The sequence below is a fragment of the Heterocephalus glaber genome, unplaced genomic scaffold (genome assembly GCF_053883595.1).
Source record: "Heterocephalus glaber isolate CG9 unplaced genomic scaffold, H.glaber_assembly_v1.0 deba00001472, whole genome shotgun sequence".
Lineage (NCBI taxonomy): Eukaryota > Metazoa > Chordata > Mammalia > Rodentia > Bathyergidae > Heterocephalus > Heterocephalus glaber.
This window is the reverse complement of record NW_028258315.1, coordinates 18565690-18586216: the sequence shown is the minus strand read 5'-3', so window position 1 is coordinate 18586216 and position 20527 is coordinate 18565690. Positions and strand designations below refer to the sequence as shown.

The 20527-nt window shown below is 42.3% G+C and overlaps 1 protein-coding gene and 1 long non-coding RNA gene across 10 annotated transcripts in view; both read left to right on the top strand.

Moving 5' to 3' along the window:
* Nucleotides 1-20527, top strand: part of LOC147826219 (uncharacterized) — a 161343-nt gene that overhangs the window by 61806 nt on the left and 79010 nt on the right. For 6 of the 9 annotated variants that reach the window (XR_015439338.1, XR_015439340.1, XR_015439335.1 and 3 more), the window contains one exon: nt 14708-14795. The exons of the other annotated variants lie outside the window; for them this stretch is intronic. This is a non-coding gene — a long non-coding RNA (uncharacterized LOC147826219). The remainder of the gene's footprint in view (nt 1-14707; nt 14796-20527) is intronic. 9 annotated transcript variants of the gene reach the window in all.
* Nucleotides 3453-11660, top strand: LOC147826220 (uncharacterized). Its single transcript, XM_087181810.1, has 2 exons — nt 3453-3859; nt 9744-11660. Exon 2 carries the CDS (start codon nt 9785-9787, stop codon nt 10994-10996), a length of 1212 nt encoding a protein of 403 aa, XP_087037936.1. The 5' UTR covers nt 3453-3859; nt 9744-9784; the 3' UTR covers nt 10997-11660.

The window sequence follows — 20527 nt, the reverse complement described above, 5'->3', positions numbered from 1 at the left end:
ACAGCCACTCAATTTAAGAAACAGGAGTTCAAATGTGCATAAAAGGATTATTGTTTGTCAATAATATCTTGTTTTGTCAAAGGTGGAGAGGGGCCTAACAGTAATATCATGCTATGCGAATGGAGAAGTAGAGGTTGAATGGTGACCCACAGGTCTGAGTTCTGTCCTTAGCTCAGCACAGTGTGCTCTGTGTGTAACATTAGAGATCGGCTTAGTTCTCAACACAGTGTCCCCTTGTAAATTAAGGGTAATCAACTCCTAGTTCAAAAGTGAAGGGATAATGAGATAATGTTCAAAATGGCTTTTAAGTTTCTACTTATAGGGGTTGAAGGTGAAAACAGCATGGCAATGTCTGTGGATACCTGCCTCCCAGGAGGGAAGGCTACTCACTTTGTTCTCAGTGGAATGTTCCGTTCAATCAAGGGCCATCACTTGAGTGGTTTGATAATAATAAGCTTAGATTGACTGCAGATAAAAATGAGAAAGGTTGATTAAGTCATTTAGTCCCTTGACAGATTTGCAAACCAAGCGATTCTTTTAAGCATCAGTCTTAAACTGTGTGATACACAGATTAATCATATAACTAAGATTCTGGATTCCACATATTCCAGGATTATGGTTACCCCCAAACTAATATCAAATTTCTTTTAAATATATGCTATCATTGTTAGTGATTCCTATGTAGTCTCTAACATCTCTTTTATTCCTCTTAGTTGAAAACTTGGTAAAATATACACCATTAATTGAAACCCCTGTGGTGAACAGCTGGTTAGTTCATTAATCAGTTAAATTTATGGTACAGTATGATAGAAATACAAATCTTTCTAAGTAGAATATTAAATCTATTCTGTTCTTCATCTCAATACCCAGACATATTAGTGCAGAAGATAATTATTATAGAAGGCATAGCAGTGCATAAAAGAAACTGTGATTTGAAATAAAAACTACAAATATAAACTTCCTGGGACAAGTTCAGAAAAAGAAAGGTAATTTTTTCCTTCTAGATTCTCTTTTGAATTTATTTGACACTCATATTTAAGGCAGTGCTCCATCCTATTTCACACAGTGTATGTAAATTTGCAAAGCCAAATAAAAGTACAAGTAGTTATTTATTGACAGCAAGAATTTATTTAATTTGTCTAATGTTTACATTTTCCAGAGTAACTCATCTGTACTTAGAGTTTTCAGGGTTATGCATTAATAATGCTATAAGCAGGTTCACATTTACATAGACACACGCACGTGCGCGCGCGCACACACACACATTGGGGTTCATCTCTGTTGTAGCTGGTATTCTCAATCAGAAATTACTTTTCTAATTTGCACTGAAATCATATTTCATGTTATTTCTTTCAATAGTTGCCTATCGTTGGGGACTCTTCTTTAGAGGCAAAGAGCCTAGATAAAAGGAAATTGAAGCAAAAGAAGAAAAAAATACTTTGAAGATAAACATTGGGTAAAAGAGGGCAAGGCTAATGACATCTTTGTAAAGTTATATTGGCACTTCCAAAACTTGTGCTTTTTTGTTATATGGCATCAGATTCCATGTGAATTTTGGGTTAAAATTAAATTTTCTTGTTCCAGGACCTGCTGCTTGGCAAATGCAGAGCAAGGGGATAACTTGCCAAGGGGAAATCTAGTAGCAGCTGAGGAGCAAGAGGAGGAAGAGGAGGCATCAAGGGATTTAGAGTAGTGGTCATGAAGACAGGAGTACCAACTCAGAGCCACAGCTTAGGAGACAAAGAAGAGTGCTAGGAAATCAGATATGTAACAGTTTGCTGTGCACATCTATAGTTCCAGCATACTGGGAACCTGAGGCAGGAGAATTGCAAGTTTGAGCCCAGCCTGAGCAATTTAGCAACATAGTAAGACCCTGTCTCAAAATTTAAAAAGTTAAAAATAGGATGGGTATGTAGTTCAGTGTGGAGACATTGAGTTCAACACCCAGTACTGAAACAACAGAAACAAAAACAAACATACAAAAAAAAGAAAGGAAGAAAGGAAAAAAGAAAGAAAAAGAAAAGAACAGTCAGGATTGGGTGGATATTGTGCTAAGCACAGTGCCTACAGCTAAGAAGAATTTTGTGTATATTTTCCTCATTTGTTCATTGGTTCATTTATTTACTCATCTGTTCTTTCACTCATTCTTCTGAATATGCATGTATGGCTACTAAGTACACTGGGTGCTTATAACAAAATGTGAATGCAACAGGCACTGTTGCCGTCATATAGCTCACATTCTGGGAGAAGAGGGAGTGGAAGGAGCAGACACAACAACCAAATTAGGAATAAATTTACAACATAATATTGAATAGTAATAAATTTCCTGAAAAGAAGCAAGTTTAGGAGATAGATCAGATTGTTCTACTTTGGGTAGAGTGGGCAAACTAAATGGAGAGCAGAATGGCCAGAGAGCAGACCTGTAAGACGTTAGCAGGTATGAAATCTGATGGTGATGATGATGGGGGTGGTGAAGGCTTGAAGAGGACAGTGTCCAGGTGCCAAGAGATGAGAGAATTACGAGGAGAAAATGATCAACAGTTTGAATGCAGTGGAGATGTCAAAATAAAATAAGAACAGAAAAGTGTTCATTAGAATTTTAGATCCCACAGTTTACGAGGTTGGTGACTCCAAAGGGGGTCGCAGTAACTTGTTTGGAAGGCAAGCCAACTGCAGACATTAAGGAGGAAGACCACAGTAAGAAATCAATGTGGAAAAGATCTTTTGAAAAGTTTAGCAATGAAGGAAAGGGTATAGAGGGAGTCACGACATCTAAAATGATATAAAATAGTTTTTATTTGTTTTTCTTTCTAGACTAGAGTTTCCTGACATGGGAAGCACTGGTATTTTGAGATGGATAATTCTTTTGCTGTGAGGCTGGCAAGGAAACTACCCTGTGTACTGTAGGATGTTAGGCACTGATTTCCCTATAAGTCAGTTTCATTCCTCCACCCAGCGTAACAACCGAAAGTGACTCCAGACACTGCTTTGTTTCCCTGGGGCCAATCTTGTCCATGGTTGGGAATGAGTGTTCCAATGAATGTGCATATTTGAAACAGTGGAGAAAGAGCCCATGAAGAGGGAGGAAGAAAAAAATATCCAAAAGAGGGATGTTTACAGCACATAATTCATGAAAGCTAATCTTGGAAGCAGCTTATATGCCCATCAACAGATAAATTTAAAAAGTGATATATATACACAGTGGAGTACTATTCAGCCATAAAGAAAGATACATTTGAGTCATTTGTAGAAAATGGATGCATCACGAGTCCAAAATGTTAAGTGAAATAAATCAGACATAGGAGGTTAAAAATCACATGGTTTCTCTTATGAGAGAAGCCCAAAGTATAAGAAACTTAAAGAGCAGAATGACGCCGGGGATTTAGCTCAGTGGTGCCACTGCCTGCCTCGAAAGCACAAGGTCCCGAGTTTGATCCCTGTAGGGGGCCCTGCCCCCCCCCGCTGGAAATCTTGAGTGCCTTTTACGGACATATCCGGGCCTGCTACAAATCTACCCGGCAACAAGGAAGTAGCCCCAGTACCCTCCTCTTGCTCCTCCCCTCTAGCCCTACGGTATATATGTTGTAACAGCTTCTGCAATAAACGAGACTTGATCAGAAACCTGTCTTGTCTCCATCTCTCGTGTCCCCTGTCCCCTCTCATCCTCGCTCCCCCTCTAGGGTCTCCGTTGACTTACCCGCGGGCCGGGACAAGTGGCGCCCAACGTGGGGCCAGAGAACGGGGGATCCAGTGAAGGACGCTGCTCAGGGGCCCTAAGATTAAGATTGAGGAACAAAGAGCATACTCGACATAGAAGAGGCTTGCGATTGACGTGGACCTGCCGTCTTTTTGCACCTCGGTAAGTTGAGCAGCGATTATGGGACAGGGCATTAGTCAGCACGAACTGTTTGTACAAGGTCTCAAGAAGACATTACAGGCACGAGGGGTAAAGGTTACAGTCAAACAATTGCTGAAATTTTTTGATTTTATTAAACATCTCTGTCCCTGGTTCCCTGCTGAGGGAACCATTGACGAAGAGAGATGGAAAAAGGTGGGGGAGGCTCTCCAGGATTATTATGCCACTTGCGGACCCGGGAAGGTCCCGATTGCGGCGTTCTCATATTGGAATTTGATTAATGATATTATTTCTCATAAAGCGAGGGATCCACTGGTGGCGCAGGCTATACAGGCTGGGGAGGTAGCTCTCCGAGATGGTAAGGGGCTGACACCCGCCAGTGATTCTGACGCAGTCTCCCGGGCCAATATGGCGCCGGGGCCCAGGCCCGTTGAGACCACGACTTCTTTGTCAGACAAAGAAGAGGACTTGATGTCCTTTGACAGTGATGACGATCCCGCCCCCGACGGACATGACGTCCCTTCGGACCAACCCCAAACGGCCACGAACCCTGCCAAGCCCTGTAGGGCAGGGCCTCGCCGAACCCCTGCTTCCTTGCTTTCCGCCACCGCCTCTAGGACAGCCCCACCCTCGCGGAAGGTTCCGCCCCTATATCCCTCCCTTCAAGCCTATCGTGGCCCGCCTCCGCCCCCAGATCCGCCCCAAGAGGGCTCCGGGTCGGAGGAGCCCGCGGGGGAAGCATTGCGGGGCGGCTCTGGGTGCCCCCCTCCTTATATCTCTTCAGGCCCCGACACTCCCACTCTGGCATGTCCTGTTGTTGATCCCCAAAAGGAACTCCGGGACAAAATAGAATTTCTAAAAGAACAGATAAGGTTAGAAAAGGAACACCAAGAACTTATTACCCAGCTTGAAGGCTTAAGAACAGGCAAAGCCCATAAAAATGTCCGTAGAGAAGACAAACTTAAGCCACGACCCCCCCGTTAGAGGGGCGGCCCCTAGGGTGCCATCCGGGTCGGGAGTATCCCTGAAACTTAAAAATGCGGAAGCCTTTCCCGTAACTAAAACTACTGACGCACAGAGACAGGCGTGAAGACACCACAGTGGTTTTGATTTTAAGGTCATTAAAAAATTTAAAACGGCTGCGGCTCAGTACGGGGCCACTGCACCTTACACCATGGCTATTCTAGAATCGGTGGCAGAAAATTGGCTCACCCCAATTGATTGGCAGACTCTGGCCCGTGCCACCCTTGCAGGAGGTGACTACTTATTATGGAAATCTGAGTATGTTGAGAATTGTCGAGAGACCGCTAGACGCAATGCTCAGGCGGGGAATGGTTGGGTGCTTGACATGCTTCTTGGGGAGGGGGCCTACGCCGCTAACGACCAGCAAATGCAATTTGACGTGGGGTTGTATGCCCAGATTCAGACCGCAGCCACTAGGGCCTGGAAAAAACTCCCTTCCAAAGGAGACGTGAGTGCCTCCCTCACTAATATCCGGCAGGGGCCGGACGAGCCGTTTGCGGACTTTGTCCACCGCCTTCTCACGGCGGCAGGCCGGATTTTTGGGAGCGCGGAGACGGGGACAGATTTTGTTAAACAGCTTGCTTTTGAGAACGCCAATGCCGCCTGTCAGGCCGCTATCCGCCCCTATAAAAAGAAAACTGACCTTTCCGGCTACATTCGCCTTTGTTCTGAGATTGGGGCCGCCTACCAACAGGGCCTTGCCATGGCGGCCGCCATGCAAGGCTTCACAGTCAAACAATTTTTACAACGCCACGTCGGCAATAAGTGTTTCCGGTGTGGGGCCACCGGCCATTTTGCTAGAGAATGCCCGACCACTAAAATGCAGGGCCCCAATGCTCCGCCCCCCGGGCCCTGCCCCCGATGTAATCGGGGGAGGCATTGGGCGAGTGAGTGCCGATCCAAAACTGATGCCCAGGGCCGACCCCTTCCCCCTCTTAAGGATTCGAATTCGGGAAACGGGAAAGGGGGCCAGCCCCAGGCCCCCAACTCCAAACAAATTTACGGGGCGCTCAATTTTGCTCCAATAAACAGCAATCCATTTCAGACCTCATCAGAGCCACAAAAGGAAGTGCCGGATTGGACCTCAGTGCCACCACCCACACAGTATTGACCCCAGAAATGGGAGTCCAGGCCCTCGCCACAGGAGTCTTTGGACCCTTACCTAGAGAGACTTTTGGCCTCGTAATAGGCCGAAGCAGTAGTACCATAAATGGGCTGTTGGTTTACCCAGGAGTGATAGATAATGACTACTCTGGGGAAATTAAAGTTATGGTTTCTTCTCCCAAAGTTATTAATACCATTCAATCAGGCCAAAGATTTGCTCAATTGCTACTCCTTCCCCTTCTCTCTACCTCTAATAAGGCTCTAAACAACGCCCGAGGCAGCCAGAGATTCGGCTCATCTGATGTTTACTGGTCAGAGATACTTTCAGCACAAAAGCCTCTCGTGACCTTGTGGTTAGATGGGAGACAGTTTTCTGGGTTGGTCGACACTGGTGCCGATGTAACTATCATAAAGGGAGAGGATTGGCCTCAGGCGTGGCCATTGAAGGACACCCTCACCCATCTCAAGGGTATAGGGCAGAGTCAAAATCCTAAACAAAGTGCCAAAGATCTGACCTGGAGAGACCAAGATGGTAATCAGGGCACCATTCAACCTTATATCATTTCAGGGTTACCTATTAATCTATGGGGAAGAGACTTACTATCACAAATGGGGATAATTATTTCCAGCCCCAATAAAATTGTCACTATGCAGATGTTTAAAAATGGGTACATTCCAGGAACAGGGCTGGGAAAACACCCTACTAGCCTTACTCACCCTATTGAGCCTGTCCCTCGGCCCCCTCGAGCAGGGTTGGGCCATTTTCCATAGGGGTCGCTGACACTCCTGCGGTCCATGCTGAAAAGATCACCTGGCTCTCGGATGATCCAGTGTGGGTCGATCAGTGGCCCCTCTCTAAGGAGAAATTGTCAGCAGCTCAACAGTTGGTACAGGAACAGCTTCATGCTGGCCATATTATTCCTAGCCACTCCCCTTGGAATACTCCCATTTTTGTCATTAAAAAACGGTCGGAAAAATGGAGACTCTTACAAGATCTTAGAGCAGTTAATAAAACCATGATACTCATGGGAGCTTTACAACCTGGTCTCCCTTCGCCGGTAGCCATTCCCCTTGGGTATTACAAGATTATTATTGATTTAAAGGATTGCTTTTTCACCATTCCCTTACATCCTGCTGATCAAAAACGCTTCGCATTTAGCCTTCCAGCGACCAATTTCTGTACCCCAATGCAGCGCTTTCAGTGGCTGGTTCTGCCCCAAGGCATGGCCAATAGTCCCACCCTGTGCCAGTCATTTGTAGCCGCGGCACTCCAATCCACCCGAGACAATTGGCCTCAAATGTATATTATCCATTACATGGATGATATCCTTGTAGCGGGGCAATTAGGAAGTGAGGTTTTAGCTTGTTATGCTGACCTTCGACGGGCACTTGAATCTCATGGCCTCCAGATTGCCCCTGATAAGGTTCAACTAAAAGACCCTTATAACTACCTTGGATTTCAGATGAAGGGACGTCATATTTCCTCCCAGAAGCTCACCTTGCGGCTGGACGGTCTTAAGACTTTAAATGACTTCCAAAAATTGCTAGGAGACATTAATTGGCTTATGCCCTATTTAAAGCTCACTAAACATGACCTGAAGCCTCTCTATGATACCCTACAAGGTGATAACCACCCTACTTCACCTCGACAGCTCACTGCCGAGGGGCGCAAAGCCATCAGTACAGTGGAACAAGCCATTCAAAATCAAACAATTAATTTTATGGATTATAACTCTCCTTTACAGTATATCATCTGCAAAACCTCCCTCTCTCCCACTGCTGTCTTTTGGCAAACCGCTCCCCTTTTGTGGGTTCATCTCCCAGTTTCCCCTAAGCGGGTCTTTTACCCCTATTATGTTGCAGTTGCAGACCTAGTTATCTTGGGCAGAGACCATGGAAAGATGTACTTTGAAAAAAAACCTGATGTCATTATCCAACCCTACCCTAAGGACCAGGTCGATTGGCTTATACAAACCACCGATTTCTGCCCAATTGCTCTTGCTTCTTATTCAGGGTTATTGGACAACCACTATCCTCCCAGCAAACTTATTGACTTTGCCAACAGACATGACTTCATTTTCCCGAAGATCACTTCTTGCTTTCCTCTGCCAGAGGCTCTACCCGTTTTTACAGACGGTTCTTCCACTGGAATGGCTGCCTATGTGTGGGACGATAACATTGCCCAGTTCCAAACCGCCCACTCTTCGGCCCAATTAACCGAGCTGCAGGCAGTTATAGCGGTCTTTTCTACATTCCCTGCCCGAGCTTTTAATCTCTTTACTGACAGTGCTTACATTGCCCAATCTGTTCCCTTATTAGAAACATGTGGACTGATCAAACTTGCCTCTCAGACTGGTGGTCTTTTCCTCCAATTACAAGATCTAATCAGAAAACGATCCAAATCCTTTTTCATTGGGCACCTTCGAGCCCACTCTAACCTACCCGGCCCACTTGCAGAGGGCAACCGCTTAACAGACCTAGCCACAAGACCTCAGGCTTTTGCCTATTCAATAAATACTGATGCCCCCAGTCCGATTGACCAAGCACAGAAGGCACACCAATTCCATCATCTTAATGCTCACACGCTTCGCCTTATGTATAAGCTTACTAGAGAACAAGCTAGACAAATTGTTAAGGCCTGCCCTACGTGCACTCTGCACCTTCCTACACCTCATCTGGGAGTTAATCCTCGTGGCTTGATTCCAAATGCCCTATGGCAAATGGACATCACACATTACCCTAAATTTGGAAATCTTAAATATATACATGTCAACATTAATACATATAGTGGATTCATATTTGCCACCCTGCAATCTGGGGAAGCTACTAAACACGTCATTGCTCATCTCCTCACTGCCTTCTCAGTGCTTGGCTGCCCACAACAAATTAAAACAGATAATGGTCCTGGCTATATCAGCTCTGGCTTCTCCAAATTTTACAAACAATTTACAATAACACATATAACGGGAATCCCATATAATCCACAGGGACAAGGCATTATAGAAAGGGCTAATCTCACACTCAAAATTACTTTAGACAAAATAAAAAAGGGGGAATGGTACCCTACCAAGGGGTCTCCTAGAAACCTGATATCACATGCACTATTTATTCTTAACTTCTTAAATTTGGATGCCAAAGGTTTATCTGCAGCCAATCGTTTCTGGCAACCAGAGACGCAACGACAATTTGCCTCGGTGATGTGGAAAGACCCCCTGGACCACTCATGGCACGGGCCGGATCCTGTACTTATCTGGGGCTGAGGATCGGTGTGTATTTACTCCAAGGAAATGAAGTCAGCCAGATGGCTCCCAGAACGCCTAGTAAAACAAGTTGATGGGCGTGCTGATGATGCCGATGACCTGACGTTGTCCAATCCTGATCAGTTAACAATGGCGCCCACAATTTCAATTTAAAATGAGCAAGGATATAATTCAGCTTATCTAGTAATGTTTGGGTGCACCCTGATGTTCTACACCGTCTTACATGTTTGTCTAGTGTTTGTTGTTTGTGGTCATGTAATTGAGCTCAAAATGTTCTTTTCTCTTTAAGGGATATTCACCCATTGTTACATTGATGATGTTATTTTGTTAAAGATATGCTTTTCTCTTGGATCAAGGTATCACTGGAATTTATTAGATTAAAGTGATTTTTAGATGGGAACTCCCTTTGATGAATATAGAAGTGGCCACCCAGAAAATATTGTTCTGGTCTTAATTCCTCAAAGGGACTCCTTAGTAAAATTTATATCATGTGATCTTAGGGAACATCGTCATCATTTAAAGTTTGGACCTCCGGCGCACAATGAAGAGGGAACTCATGAAGGACATCTGGCTGAATGAACGATCCGAAAACAAGAATAGGATGAGCTGGAAATGCCTAGTTCCCCTGATGTTGCTGACCAGGGTATGGGTGGTGTCGCCTTCAGAAGGGTTAGACCACATGAAAAATATATGGATTCAGTTGGCAGGCTCGCTCAACTTGTCTGAGTTTTGTCTAAGTGCTGATGTAAACTTTCATTATATGTTGGGAAGTTGCCTCGTTCCTGTATGTACCCCATTGGAATCATTGCGGCCTTATACTCTGTTTAAAGATATCCCAGGAAAAAATCTCACATATGCAGATAGTTACAATTGGGGATCTGCTACTTGTCGCAGGCCCAAGAATGCTGTCAAATTATATTCACCTAAGGTAATTATGTCTAATAAGACCGAATGTGCTGTATACAGAAATTGTACAACTAAATGTCTGCAAGTTAAACGTTTGGAAAACATGTCCTGCCGTGTTGAACAAGAAATTATGTATAGTAATTGCCATGTCTCTTTGCCAATGGGTTGGTTTTACACTTGTGAAAGGGAAACTTTTAATTACATTCCGGCCAACTTGAGTGACACTCGTTGTTGCTTGAGTCGGTTGGCTGTGATATTACCAGACAGAACTGATTTGATTGTACCTAATCGAATTAGACGGTGGTCGCCGTACACCGCCCCGGGATGTAATGATGATGTGGGTCTATTGACTGATGCAGAAGTGTTAGTCATGATAGGGTCTTTTGTTGCTCTGCCGTCCATCGGGGTGCACGCGGAAGCGGCAGTACGAAGATTAGCCTGTAAAGTGGTAAAAGGATTGAATGCCACCTCCACCGCCCTGGCGTTGATTAATCAAGAATTACAGGAACAAAGACAAGCTATTTTGGATAATCGAGCAGCAATAGATTATTTGTTGCTTTTTCATCACCAGGGCTGTGAAAAAATAAAAAATATGTGTTGTTTTAATTTGACTGACAATGGAGAAAAAATCGATGATACAATAAAACAATTGAAAGACCTGGCTAATAAGGTGCACAATGAGGATGGCGGAGACCTATTTAAATGGTTGACCTCATGGCTACCCAACCTACAATGGGTAAAACAATTGTTTCTTGCCATTGCAATTGTATGTGTTTGTCTGTTATTGTCATGCTGCTGCATACAATGGATACCAATGCTTATACGTAGAAATCGCTTTGATTTTTAGATAAAAGGTTCAGGCTGATATGATTTAAAAGCCTTGTATTCCCCTTTGTATTTTAACCTATGTTAATCTTAGTAACTAAAATGTCCTCGGATAGTTCTGATTTTGTAAGGTTGTGATTTCCCCTGGAGCTATAGTGGAGACAAAGATGTACGTCAAAATCAGCGGTAAATTACTGTCAGGATGTTGGCTGGACATACGCTACATGGGCCGATTCCATCTCTGCCACGGTGTAAAATTCTCGCCCCACCTGGTGAGCGGGCTGGCAAGCCAATGACGGGCAACTGAGCAAGCGTGCCATGCAATGAGAGAGCCCTCGTGTGCCGCCTAAGACAGGTGCCAGAGCCTTGATTCTCTGGTTAACCGATGACGGGTAAGGTGCACGGTGCAGACACGTATGTTGCTCTGACCCAAGACAGGCTCAGCCCCCGCAGGCTTGATTCTCCTGACGCTTTTCTAAAAAATAATTTTAAAAGGGAGGACCTGTAGGGGGCCCTGCCCCCCCCCGCTGGAAATCTTGAGTGCCTTTTACGGACATATCCGGGCCTGCTACAAATCTACCCGGCAACAAGGAAGTAGCCCCAGTACCCTCCTCTTGCTCCTCCCCTCTAGCCCTACGGTATATATGTTGTAACAGCTTCTGCAATAAACGAGACTTGATCAGAAACCTGTCTTGTCTCCATCTCTCGTGTCCCCTGTCCCCTCTCATCCTCGCTCCCCCTCTAGGGTCTCCGTTGACTTACCCGCGGGCCGGGACAGATCCCTGGTATCAAAAAAAAAAAAAAAAAGAACAGAATGAAAGATAGATGATAGGAAATGGAGATAAACTATGAATAGGGGAAGGAGATCTAGAGATGATGAGAGAAGGCAGGGAGGGGGGAAGGGCAAGTAAGAAGGATCAAGTTGTGATATGTATACACACCCATTCCCCATGATGCATTTATTTGATATGCATCACAAACATATGCTAATAAAACATTTTAAAAAAGGAAAGAGGATCTTAATGTGAAGATCCACAGCCAGGAAGTTCAACATGCTTCCCTACAAGCAAGAGAACAAAATATGTTGTAACAATTTGGAAGCCAGAACCCAAACTTTCAATGAAATGCAGTAGTATAAAAAAAAGAGAAAGCATTAGTTATCTTTTTACATATCGGTAGACTTAATGCAAAAGAACAAATAGTAGGAGTTGGAGTGTAGATCATGCAATCTGCAAATTGTCCCTTCCTCTGGAAAGTCCTTAATTTGGGATTGAAGACAGATGTTTCCAATGTGACTTGTGTATTTTTATCCCTTTCTCATGGGCATGAACTGAGATTATTCCTTTCCATCTCCAGTGACCTCAGTGTCTTGTTTAGATAGGATGAGCCTGCCTAAGTCAAAGCTGGCCGTCAGTCACGTGGTACATGGTAAAAATACATGGGCAGCCTTCTTGTTGCATAGGATATAGTTGTGAGTTCTAGGACAATGGCTGATTTCTGGGTCAAGTAGATAAAGTTTAGAAGCTGGGAAATGTCCTAAAATGACAGCATTTCTGAGTTGAGAGGGATGATCCTGCTTACCTTCACAAACATTGTGTAATTTCTCAAGTTGTCATTTCAACCATAGTGCTTTTAAAATAAAAGCTGTATCTTTCATAAAAGAACAAATATGGACATATTCATTGGCAATTCTTGTTTTTTATTTGCTAAATTAAAATCAAATGTTAATCTGCACCTAAACCACCTGTACATGAAGTTGTTTTTATTTTGTACATGTGATGTTTTGAAAGTCTCATAACTCAGTGAGCCAAGTATTCCCACGGGCAAGTGAGGAGAACTAGCAATCTCAGAATTACAGTCTGAAACCCAGCAATATAGACACAGCTGTTTCATGTCCAGAGTTTGTCTCTGGACATTCCCCTCCCATCCCCAATGCAGTTTGCGTCTCTGATCTAAAAATACAGTGAATGTTTAAACTTATGGGTAAAAAAACCATATTAAACTAAAAGACATATTTCCAAGAATGATGGGATAAGTGTGTCTGAAGAGAGAGGGAGTATTTAGAACATTGTGAGGGGGTATTCATGACAATGTGTTTTTTTACTGTAATAAATGTTTAATCTTTAAACATTCACTGTATTGTTTGACTACCTGTGGTATCGACTATGTTTTAACAATAAACACATGAACTGAAAGATGGTTGAACTGATTCTCAGGTGTCATAGCCAGCCAGTCCCTGTTCAGCAAAGTTAATAGACTTGACTTGGGCTGCTCACTTCATGTCTAGCACAGCTACCCTCAACCTTTCCTGGCAGACCTCCAGTAACACCCTGGAAGTGATCCCTTATGGTTTAAGCCAGATGTCACAAAGAAACAATTTTCTTTGAGATTTCAAATAAGCATTTGAGTTTGCTCAGTGGCCTTCAAAGAAGGAGGTAGTCACGTCCATTTAATTTAGCAAGTTTTTAAAAGCAAGTTAATTTTGTAAATTTGTTGGAATTTATTATATCCCCAAAGGGGGTAGGCCTTCAAATAAGTATTAATTTCTTATAAGTAGCTGATTTCCATTACAAGGAGCCTTTCTTTGGATGAGTAATTCTTGCCTAATCTATGTATTTTCTAGCTATACATGTACATATTAAATGAGTATCTGCTGCTTTAAACATTTTGTTACTTTGCTTGCTTTTCATTGGCTCTTAAGAACCCAAACAACCTACAATAACTTGCTGAGTTCATTTAGCCCCTGGGAAAAAGAATGTCTCTGATAAGTAAGCTTCACTTTTCCCCAAATGGTAAAGTGATAGTCAGTGTGAAAGCACCCCATGAGTGAGTCCCTAATCCAACGTCTCCTGGACTGGGACCAGGTGCCTGTGGATGAAGTGATTCCCAAGGCAGAGTTGGGCGGCTGGTGGGAGCGGAGTGGTCCCTGTGGCCGCAAGGTGATCAGGGAGAGGCCGCGCCCTCCCCCGGTCCCATGGCCATGTGTGCCACTCCTCCTCTATACAAAGACAATTTGCTTTTCATGTAGTAATGAAGAACAATGTTTAACAGACAAAGGAGCTTCTAGTTTATTATTGTGCTGTCTTTGACTAGAGCTCGATGCTGGGAAAAAATGGTAATTCACAGTGTGAATGCTTCTTTTCCAGCCCATACGGGTTATGGCTGAGCATGTACATTGTATATTGCAGATGGTACAATAGTGAACACTGTGAGAACGAGAAAGGAATGAATTACGGTCCTTTTTTTTTCCTGCTAGCCAAGAAACCAAGAATTTCTTTACAATGATTTTTATTTGTGTATGTGTGTATGTGTTGCTGTTCCTTAGCAATATGCACTGCTGGATTCTGATAAATAATTTTAGGCTTAGAATTTTAAAATTAACATATAAAATCTACTATGATGCTTTCAGAACACCTGTGTTATCCTGCTTTTTTCCCTTAGCAAACTGATACAAGGTACAGGTGACGCCTCATTAACTTATTTCATGCAAATAAAAACATATTGCATGATTTCTTCTCCTTAACTATATAATCACTGAAATATGATGGTTCTGATTAATGCAACAAACTTTGAGAGGGGAGAATTCAGCATCTTTTATCAGTTCCCCTGTGCTGAAGGGATTTATGATCCATGTAAATCTGATTTAAATGGAAAAGTAATGAGAATGTGCCTTTCTTGTGAAAAAAACCCCCTATTTTCTTCTACTTAGTCTTTTCTGTCTTTTTTTCTTAAGACACTCATGATATGGATTGAAGATAAAGAATGCGAAAAAGGAAGACCAGACATCACACACTGATTTGGGGGAAATTGGAGGTCCAGAGGTAGAACCCTCTTCAATAAGCAGGCTTATGTGCTTTGACTTAATATTCAGATATTCTCATCAATGATTTCCAGAAAGGGACATTGATGTGCTTTGGAAACAATGATGGAAAAACAGTAAATGTGTACTGGAATGCTTTTAGAGTTCTAAAATCATATTGGAAAATGTCCGAGCATTCCAACACAACTGTAAACAATCCCATGCTGTATTTATGGGGGATAACAAGTCTGTTTTTAAGTCTTTTGCAATATTATTTCTATGTTTTTAATGTATTGAATTAAAGCCAGATTTATTCAATTAAGATAATGCACTTCAAGGTTAACTGCCATTTGCTGTTCATTTAGGCAAGCTATTGTACAGTTATGTAAATTTCATGAACAGAGACACTACTCCAGTGTCTTAATTATAAGCAAAAAGTGTCATTTAAATATGAATTCAGTGAATAGTTGCCTGTATTTCCTGTTTCTGTATTTTCTTCTTAAAAATCCAAGGGGTACCCAGTGATCCATACATTGGCCTAAGATTTTTCTTTTTTCTGTGAAAGAAAAACACCCCCACTAATAAATATGATAAAAAGAAGTAACCAAACAGATAAAAGGATCTTCTTGTCATATTAATCAGTACGTAGAACAATATATGATTTTTCCCAGTTAGTGGGCTAGCTAATCTGATGGTCATTCTCATATTGTTAATGAAATTTCAAAATTATTCCAGACTAGGAGAGGGGATCACTTGATGCATTATTTGCTCAAATTCTCTATACATGTAAATTTCTATTTTTAAAAATGCCTCATTTTAAAACTATTGGTAAGCATCCAAACATCCCATCTTTAGGCTCCAATACTGGGGATGTGCTGTGTGTGTGTGTGTGTGTGTGTGTGTGTGTGTGTCTTTTTTCCCTGTCTTTGTTGAGAAACATTCATTTTAAATTTCGAACTATTATGACTATAGATGTGTTTAGGAAAAGGGACCCCTGGCCAGATACTCTACAGATTTCTATGAGACAATTTCCCATGCATCTTGGACTTACTGACAAATATTGTTTTTGTTTGTCTCTATGTTTTTGGATGGTTCTTGTTTATGAAAATGACCTAGAGATAAATCTGGCATTAATCATGAAGGAAGGGAAGGATTCACAATCAGTTAATGAAAACCACGCCTGGGTTCTGTGGACTCTGTTCCCAGCTCCCCTCCGGCCTGGGACTCAGCCACAGCCCGGGAAGTTCTTCCCAGCGCCCCCCAAGGTGGTTCCTGCATGCTCCCCCAGGACAGAGTTCACTATTCACTCTGGGCTTGCATCATCCTCTCCAACATGTTCCCACTGATACATTAAAGGAATTAATTGCTCATAATGATCTCACCATCTGTTAACAGAGGTTCATACCTACAGGCTGGTGGCATGCGGTGGTTCTATTCAGGGATCAATAGGCAATGCCGGGCGGACGCTTTCCCACATTGCGGGCCTTTGCATGCTGAAAGGGGGAGGAGAGCTCGGTGCTGGCCATCTGCTCCTTGTCTTTCTGTGTGAGACCTTGATGCGGTGCAGCGCAGCTCTGATCTGACTCCAGTCCGGTTGGAATGTGGCTGATCTGAGAGCCTCTCAAAGCTGTGAAAGTGAGTCAAAAGGAGATGCCCATTGTCCAGCATGGCTGAAAGAAAATGATCACTTTAAAATTCATAACTCCCAGGTGCCTGCCATCTATTCATGGGAAAACCCTCTGAACTTCTCTTCATTAAAGAGAGGGGAGTCTTGCTAAAAAGAGAGAAAAGGAAGTAGTTTGTGGGAATGTGTAGGGGATTTTCAGGCTAAACACATGAGGAATTTGGACTTTTTCACTTGTATTAAAGGAGCTGTGTAAGAAAAAGGGAAGCCCTTATCTAAAAAAATTTTAAAAATAAAAAAAGGAGAGGGAAGCTTTCCTGGGGACACTGTAGCAACTAATAAAGAACATTTCAGTTTTTCTCCAGGAGAATTCAAAGATCATCCTGTCTTTTTACTTTTACTACCTGAAACAGAGAACGTCTCCTTTTGATTCTGGACAGCATTCTTAATCAATTTCCATTCCTACTCCCAAGAAGTGCAGTTTGGATGGGGAGTTGGGAAAAACTGAGGGCCTGGGAAATTCCTGACTGTGGTGCGGGACATGTGGACGCAGCAGAATTGAATCCTGCCTGGTGCTTCGCAGGAGAAGTTTATTCGGAAGGGTTACCTGCACCCACCAAGATATCCACAAGGATCAGAATTCTCACTGTGCCACAAACAAGAGAACCATTGGGAAATAGTAAAGAAATAGAAGGAAAGTCTCTGTTCCCCAGGCAATTTAAGATGCTATGGGGTCCCAGGAATGTGAGACTCGCAGGCCTGGTGGAAGTTGGCCACTGTTCATTGCAGAAAATCAATGTTGCATCAGAATCACACAGGAATTCAAAGAGGATTTATGGATTAATGGGGTGAGAGCCAAACAAAGGTACAAAGAGAGAGACCTATGTTCTGCCTCTTGAAAATCTTTTATCTACCACACGATGACCCGTAGGCCCAAAGAGGTTAAGTGACATACTCAAAGTCACAGAGAGCTTGGTATGGAGTCTGCAATGTTCCCTTCACTTACTGGCAATTTTGGGTCCCGTACTTCTTGCTGTCTCCCTTAATAGCTTGGGATTTAATATTACTTTTGCCCAATTTTCATAGTTATAATATAGATTAATTTTTTTCTTTTTTTTTGGTTCCTGGGATTGAACTTGGGACCTTGGGTTGTGAGGCAGGCACCGGAACCACTGAGCTAAATCCCCAGCAATATAGATTAATATTGCCAGCCTAAAGAATTTAGTATTTTCTATTAAAATACATTTTGAGCTCTAACAAGACTATGGATACCAATATTCATCAGCACATTCAAAGTAGAAAGTGGGTCAAATAAGGCACTAAAATCCAAAGGAAATTTTGCAATAGGGGACAGGGCCCATTGCAGAAATAGGATGGTAAAGTCCACCTCTCTTGGACATCGATAACCAAATACAAGAGGAGCAAGGAAGAGTAAGAATTGGCTATACTCTATGTAAATAGGGAAGGGTGGAGGGGTGAAGGGCACACAGGTAATGGGGAAAAAATAAGAACCAAGATACATCATGGACAGGTACAAGCACCCAATGATGAATGTAAACGTATTGTATACCTAAACTGTACCAATAAAAGAATTTGAGGGGGAAAAAAAAGAATTGGCTATACTCAATGCAGTCAGAAAATTACTCCCTTAAGAAGAGGAGCAGATGGTAGGTAGGAGATGGAGCAGTCTGGAAATAATCCAAACTTCTGGAAGTGGGAGAAGGTATGCATACTAGAATCATTGTGACTGGTCCTTCTTAACAGCAAGATAGGACCCTCTGAATCAGAAAATTTTTCTGGAAATTGACTCAACAGACTTTGGTTGACTGTCTTTGTTTTGTATGATGTTTCCTCTGGGCCAGCCTATCTTCAACTGTCAGGACAGTGGTCAGCAACATAAAATTCTTTGGGTGAAATTGTGACGCATTGAATTTATAGTAGACTTCAGTGGGAAAAAAAGAAATCAAGGTCAATTGGACATTTGTACACTAATCTATTTTGGTTCTTAAATTGTCTAAGGTCTTTGACCTTAGAGTTGGTGTAGTAGCAAACCCATAGTTTATGGAGTTAGAGTTGGTGAAGTAGGAGTGGAGGAGTAGGGAGAGACAACCCTGAAGAGTGTCAGTGGACTGAGAACTGGGGTGAGGATTGACAGCAGCCAAAAGGCAGTGGCTAACATTTTCTCAAGTTCAGTTTTAGCCTGGAGCTCGAGGGGAAGTTGAGAGATTTATTCCAGAATAAGTAAAAAAATATATATGTAAGCCAAAAGAAAAAAGTGGATTAAAATTTACCCACAGTCCACCTCCTGGGGATAACTGCTGCTACCTTTGTCCAGAATATATTAAACAGTAACAAAATCAAATCAGAATATTTATGTTATCTTATATAGTATTTAAATTAAAATATGAAATTGCAAATACTTGAACATTTTTCTCTTGCTAAAAAGTGGCAATTTTCATGTGATTCAACTTAAAAACTTTTCATTCAGCTCAGTGATATATTAGGAACTTCTCCCTTCTTTAATCAAAGAGTATCCAAATGTATTTTTAATGAATGCCTCCATGATTTAGGAACTATGTGAAAAAGTGCTGAAAGTTCTGAGCATCTCAGCTCTGTTCAGTATTTGATTTAGAACTATGTACAAATTTCACAATTGAAATGAACAATTTATGTTGTAGGAATAGAGTTCATTAGATGTTTACTTAAAATTTTAGTTTTTTAATATCTTATTCCCTTCATAACTGGAATCTTATCAAAGGCTATCTTCACAATTATTAGAATATGAGGAATATAAATATAAATGAGACTATGCCCCGAGAATGAGACTTATTAAAGTCTCATTCAGTGGGTTATCAAACAGTGCCAGTAACCACAAGCAATGCACCTAACAACACTGACAACAAAACCCCAAATCAGCTAATCAACAAACCCCAAATGCCAGTGAAACACAGTGTGAAATTCAAAGGCTGTGCTTTCTGGAGGGATGTGGTGAACAGGCAGATGGAGGGACCCCAGGGAACTGTTAGGACTTCTAGGTTTCAAAGTTTTGACTCCAAGATTCAAACCTGTAGGTATTCAGACTCCCAGAGGAATAAATAACTGGGAATTTGTTTACATCAACTTCATTTCTAATTTGCTTTCCTGTCAAATGCTGTCTGAGACCCGATAGCTGGATCATCTAATCCTCTCCTTCCTTTCCACACTTTTCTTTCCCACAGACAGTTATGAGGGCCAGAAATGCTCATCTTTTCCAGAGATGAATGCACTTTTCTTTTCAAGAGTCCGACAGGAAAATTTCTTCCTTTTAATTATCGAGCTTTTGAAAAGAGGATTTCCTTTAAATTTGACCACTGTCACCACTTTATATGGGCTCAATCGTCAGATACAATTTTATTCCCAGTTCTTGTGTTCACAATTAGTAAAACAGGGAGGATTTAAAATGCACACGGCCAAATCAAATACACTTTAATATCACCCTACCCCCTTCCTCCAATTCTCACACATACGGAGTTTGTGGCATTAGCTGATCTCTGGGTTTTATTATCCGCCCCCCTTTTCTTTCTCTAAAAACAGAAAAACTGTGCATGGAAAGTGAAAGTTTATTGAGGGCAAGGGTTCAATGACTATTTTTTCCCTTGAACAAATTAATCTTGTATAACCTGTGTTATAAAGGCTATTTTTAAAAAGAGGAGGAAATAATCATTGGGGCCTGATTTGGAACTCTTGTGGGTCTGAGTTCACATTTGCACCAGCCAGAGATTTTCAATTAGCAGTGCCTTAGAAAACAGGGACCCCTGCCTTTGTCAGTGTCCTGTGGAAGAAGAAGAGCAAATAGATTGGAAATGGCCTTATGGCTCAAGCTCCTGGGAAAATGTAACAGGTGTTACAGCTCAGCTGGGTGTGAGATTTATGAAAAAAGCCCACTCAGACTTTGCCCATAGAATTCTGCTTTCTAGCCAGGGCTTCAAGTAGGAAGAAACTAATGACTTCATTACCATCTCAATTCTGGGAAATGCCTGGTCCAGACCTGACTCATTAAAGGAAAGGTATAGCACTCTGGGTGACCTTACATGATCAAAATGTTATTTAGAGCAATTCCGTTAGTCAGGTCCATAAACCAGAAAGAGCAC